The sequence below is a fragment of the Haemaphysalis longicornis genome, unplaced genomic scaffold (genome assembly GCF_048455015.1).
Source record: "Haemaphysalis longicornis isolate Haplotype H1 unplaced genomic scaffold, Haemaphysalis longicornis Haplotype H1 scaffold_1, whole genome shotgun sequence".
Taxonomy (NCBI): Eukaryota; Metazoa; Arthropoda; class Arachnida; order Ixodida; family Ixodidae; genus Haemaphysalis; species Haemaphysalis longicornis.
The window spans coordinates 482,093,743-482,098,028 of record NW_027526203.1 but is presented as its reverse complement, the minus strand read 5'-3'; the positions used below and the strand labels follow the sequence as shown (position 1 = coordinate 482,098,028).

Below are 4,286 nucleotides of genomic sequence, written 5' to 3'. Positions count from 1 at the left end.
ACGTGGCAGCACTAAAAATAATTACGTGGGAAGAGACCTAACAAGTGTGCTAACTTTCCACCGGGGAAAGTTAACTTAATTAAATTAATTAAATTAATTGGTTACTTTTCCCTCTCATTCTGACTAATTTATACGTGTTCCGCGGAAATTTATTTATTTTCAAGAAATAATCGTACCAACCCAACTGCCCTGTTCTGAAAAAAATATTTGGGAACTTTCAGTGAGGGGTCGTATTATCGTAGGTATAAACGAGATAACTGATCGCGCCAACATCATGTGCAGAAGAAAATATGCTAGATGATCCCAGTCGAAGAAAGGAGTGGGCACCCTGGCTCAACATACGAGGGGAATGTTTCGCGCTCCCCTCCACCATTAGTACTAGCATGGTCTCTGGACTTCCCACTTTCCGCACCTGGGCCAGCTGGAAGCGATCAATTCCCTGTCCTTGTCACCCGTAGGTTTTTCGAAGCAGTTCTGTAGCAATGCGGAGCCCCGAGGCCTTAGACCAGATGCTAGCCACCTCCCGAGGCCTCCAAGTCGCGGTGGGCCTGTGGGCAGCCGTCACAGGGGCATTTTTTCGAGTAAATGTTTTCTCTCTCTCTCTCTCTCTCCCTAAGAAACTGGCAGACTTCTGCAACAACCACGCCAAATACACTAAACGCCAGTCGCTCAATAAACACACAGGGTGCGACTTACAAGCTATGAGTTTTCAGCTCAGCCTCCAAAGTCCTCGGTACCGGGGGAGGTATTGTCAGCCGGCCGAACAATTTGTCAGTCGCGCCGGCGGAGGCCCGTCCGGCGGCGTGCTCCAGCTGCGCGCGCGCGGCGCCCTCGCTCGGCGGCGGCAGCGGCGGCGGCGGGACCTCGATCCGTTCTCGTGCTCAGAGTGCGTCTTGCATGCCGTGGGCCGAGGTGGCCGAGCCGGCCGCTCTGCGCTGGCTGGGCGTCGCGGTCGCCGCGCTCGTGCTCCTGGCCGCGCTTCTCGGCAACCTGCTCGTTCTAGCCGTGGTGTGCCGGTTCAGGCGCATGCGGTCCCCCACCAATGTGCTGCTGGCCAGCCTGGCTACCGCAGACGTGGCCGTCGCCCTGGTCGTGATGCCTCCGCGACTGGCTTATGACCTGGCCCGCGCCTGGCGCCTGGGCCTGCTCGCGTGCCGGCTGTGGATCTCGTGCGACGTCATGTGCTGCACGGCATCCATCCTGCACCTGCTGGCCGTGGCCCTCGATCGCTTCTGGGCCATCACGCGGCCGCTGCGCTACCGGGTGTCCCGGCGGCGCCTGGCCATCGCTGTGGCGGCCATCTGGCTCTGCTCGGCCGCCATCTCATTTGTGCCCGTGCTGCTGGGCTGGCACGCCGACGGCAGCGCGCCCGACGCCTCCGACTGCGGCCTGCGCGTGAACGCCGTGTACGCGCTCGTCTCGTCGCTCACCTCCTTCTACCTGCCGCTGCCCGTGATGCTGTACGTGTACATCCGTATCCTGCTGGTGGCCGGCCGCCAGGCTCGCCAAATCCGTCTTCTGGAGCGCTCGCTGGCTGGGCCGTCGCCAGGACTGCGTCGCAGTCTGCGACGCCGCTCCAAGCAGCTGCTGCACGACACCAAGGCGGTGCGATCACTGGGCATCGTGCTGGGCGTGTTCTGCGCATGCTGGCTGCCCTTCTTTCTCATGTACCTCATCACAGCCTGCTGCCCGGACTGCGACCTCAGCTACGAATGGAGCTGCGCCATCACCTGGCTGGGCTACTCCAATTCGGCCTTCAATCCCTGCATCTACGCCTTCCTGAACCGCGACTTCCGGGCCGCCTTCCAAGAGCTTCTGGGATGCGGCTCGCGTCGCCGCACTGCCGACGCGATATTGGGTCCCGCACGCCGGCGTCCACTCGTCAAGCCGCCGCCGCCACAGCCGGTGTGTCCCAGTACTGCTGCCGCGGTCACCAATTCGGGCCACGCTGCTTCCACAGACTGCTTGAGGGACTCGTCCGAAGCCGAGCGCCGCTAGGGCCCATCCAACGGCTGTAGCGCGCCCGACTCAGCTGTCTAACCAGCCTGAGCACAGACTCTTGGGTGCGCAACTTTCTAACTCAAACCTGCGCTCCCAGTTCGTTCGCCCATGTAACCTTCACGTGACAACTGGGAAGCCTCGAGAACGACAAACTACAGGTGCGGTTCTCGGGCACCGTGCGACGCACTTCCATGCACGGGGCGAAGGGAAAAGCCTCTACCGGGGACCGGCCCCTGCAAGACTCACAGTTCCTGGCTCTACGCGTCAAGTGTACGGTCCACAGTTACAGAAGAAAAAATGCTGCAGTAACACCGTTCCCGCCGTTGTAAGTCGTGTCCCTGGCGGCAAGCACTACTCATTCCCTGCATGTTACTCTATTTCTACTGCGTCGTGGATTCATCCTGGTCATGTTCATATTGTTACATTAGCTGTCCACATCATCGGCGAATCCGTTCACGGAAACCTGGTTGCACGGAATCGACGACGTCGACGGAGCACCGGTGACAAACAGTGCTTTTAAACTAAGCACATCTGTGAACGTACGCGAGCCGAACCAGAAGATCTGGAATTGTCCCTGATATTTCAGTCGGAAAGCAGGGTTTTCGCGGAGTCACCAAGAAAGGAAGCATTCCGAGGAACTACGTGAGTTGGCTTCACGGAAGCTTGTAGCTTATACGTTCATCCCGACTGTTGCTCTACAGAACTCTTCGGAGACAAAGTGCATGTTGTGACAGCTGCTTTCACGGTGAATTGCTGCTTGATGAAGGACTGAAGAACAGTTTGGGCGTGCACTAAGCAGTGGGCACTGCTTGGTACACGTTCAAGCAATGCGCTTGCCGCTGGCGCACGTGTAAATAGTACCAGAATAGTACAGTTTGCCGTCACATCCTGAAAGCGTCTGACGTGGGAGCAATCGCCGAGTTAACTTGGCCAGCGACAAGACATGTCCGTTTTTTTTTCGTGTTAATGAACATGTATTTGCGCAGTTAACAATAAACGAAACGCTCTAAGAAGCGGCGTTGTAGCTCGGAGTAGGCGCTTTTTCGTTGATTTGAGGAAGCCCTTGCATGCGTTCATTTCGCGCGAATGCAAAAAAGGAAAGCGCTTCCACACGCGTACATACCTTTGGTGATTTTGTCAAGCTGAACGCCTGAAATTGTTGAAAGAACAGCAAGTAACTTCAACAAGATTTCTGAAGTTAGGTGAAAGTTTAGTTTACATACTGAAACTTCAGAATTAAGGTTAGGCGCAACGCTTTATTCACCCTTATTTTTTTTTAACGGGACGCTTACTCATGTGTAATAAGTGATTGGACAGAGGTCGCTTGACGTAGGAACTAAGCAAGAACAAAAATGATAGCCATATAAACCAAGAGAAAGGGAGAGACGGGTGGAGGAAAATGAAGTGAGAGCCACTGACTCCAATTTCGCTTCGCTGGGCTCAAAAGAAGACGACAAGGCGGAGCGTTCAAAACGCCAGTTAGGACTCGTGAGTGCGAAGTACGCGCACAAATGTCGTTCCCTATGTACGCATCTTCGCTAAAGCACGAGCGCCACACGTCTAATGGAGACACTGGAGACATTATAGAAACAGAGCAAATAATCTGGAGGTATTCAAATTTTGCAGTCACAGCAATTTGTGCGCGAAGATGGATTGAACAGAGCCGAGGCACGAACGCGCCATTTTTCTTTTGCGCCCATGAATATATTACCATCGTCATTACGTCCCCTAAAGCCGGCGATCAATGGCGCGTAGACGTGATTTTTGTGGCTTGCTTTTTTTCAAAGAGTTTAAAGACGTAAGTTCGGCTTTCGCCGGCACCAAAATAGAATCTCTCCAGTTTTATAAAGCGCCGATTTTCACTTTATTTGTTTTTTGTGCCAGCAAAAAAAAAAGAGAGAGAAAACGAGCAGCTGATAGTACGGGGTTAATTCAGAGCTTCGGCCTTCAGCACGTGTTTTCTTGTATTTATGCATCCGGCCTGCAGGAGTGCGCTTCATCGCTGCACTTTGGCTAAGAGCTCTGGAATGGAGTTCTCCAAGGGGAGTCCCAGTGTTTAGGCAGAGTTAACTCCAGCCTCCACCCCCCCCCCCTTCCCAACTTCCCCCCTAAAAGGCTTATTTGCGCACCGGCTCAACTTCAGCGAGTTTACTAAACACATCCAGAAAAATCGTTTTTGCGCCGTGACGCCGCGCGGCGCAATGTTAATTCTGAGCATCTAAGCATTCATTCCTCTTTTTATTCTTTTCGCGAGTATGTGCACAAAAGGAAAGCTCCGCGCTGAG

The 4,286-nt window shown here is 54.3% G+C and overlaps 1 protein-coding gene across 1 annotated transcript; it reads left to right on the top strand.

Annotated features, from left to right (window-relative positions):
- Window positions 1–897: 897 nt before the first annotated feature.
- Window positions 898–3,014, top strand: LOC144156347 (beta-3 adrenergic receptor-like). The gene has a single exon (XM_077688350.1). It carries the CDS (start codon window positions 898–900, stop codon window positions 1,996–1,998), a length of 1,101 nt encoding a protein of 366 aa, XP_077544476.1. The 3' UTR covers window positions 1,999–3,014.
- Window positions 3,015–4,286: the final 1,272 nt, after the last annotated feature.

What these genes read in the sequence shown, in the direction of transcription:
- LOC144156347 (XM_077688350.1), top strand. Translation starts at nt 898, where the DNA reads ATGCCGTGGGCCGAGGTGGCCGAGCCGGCCGCTCTGCGCTGGCTGGGC.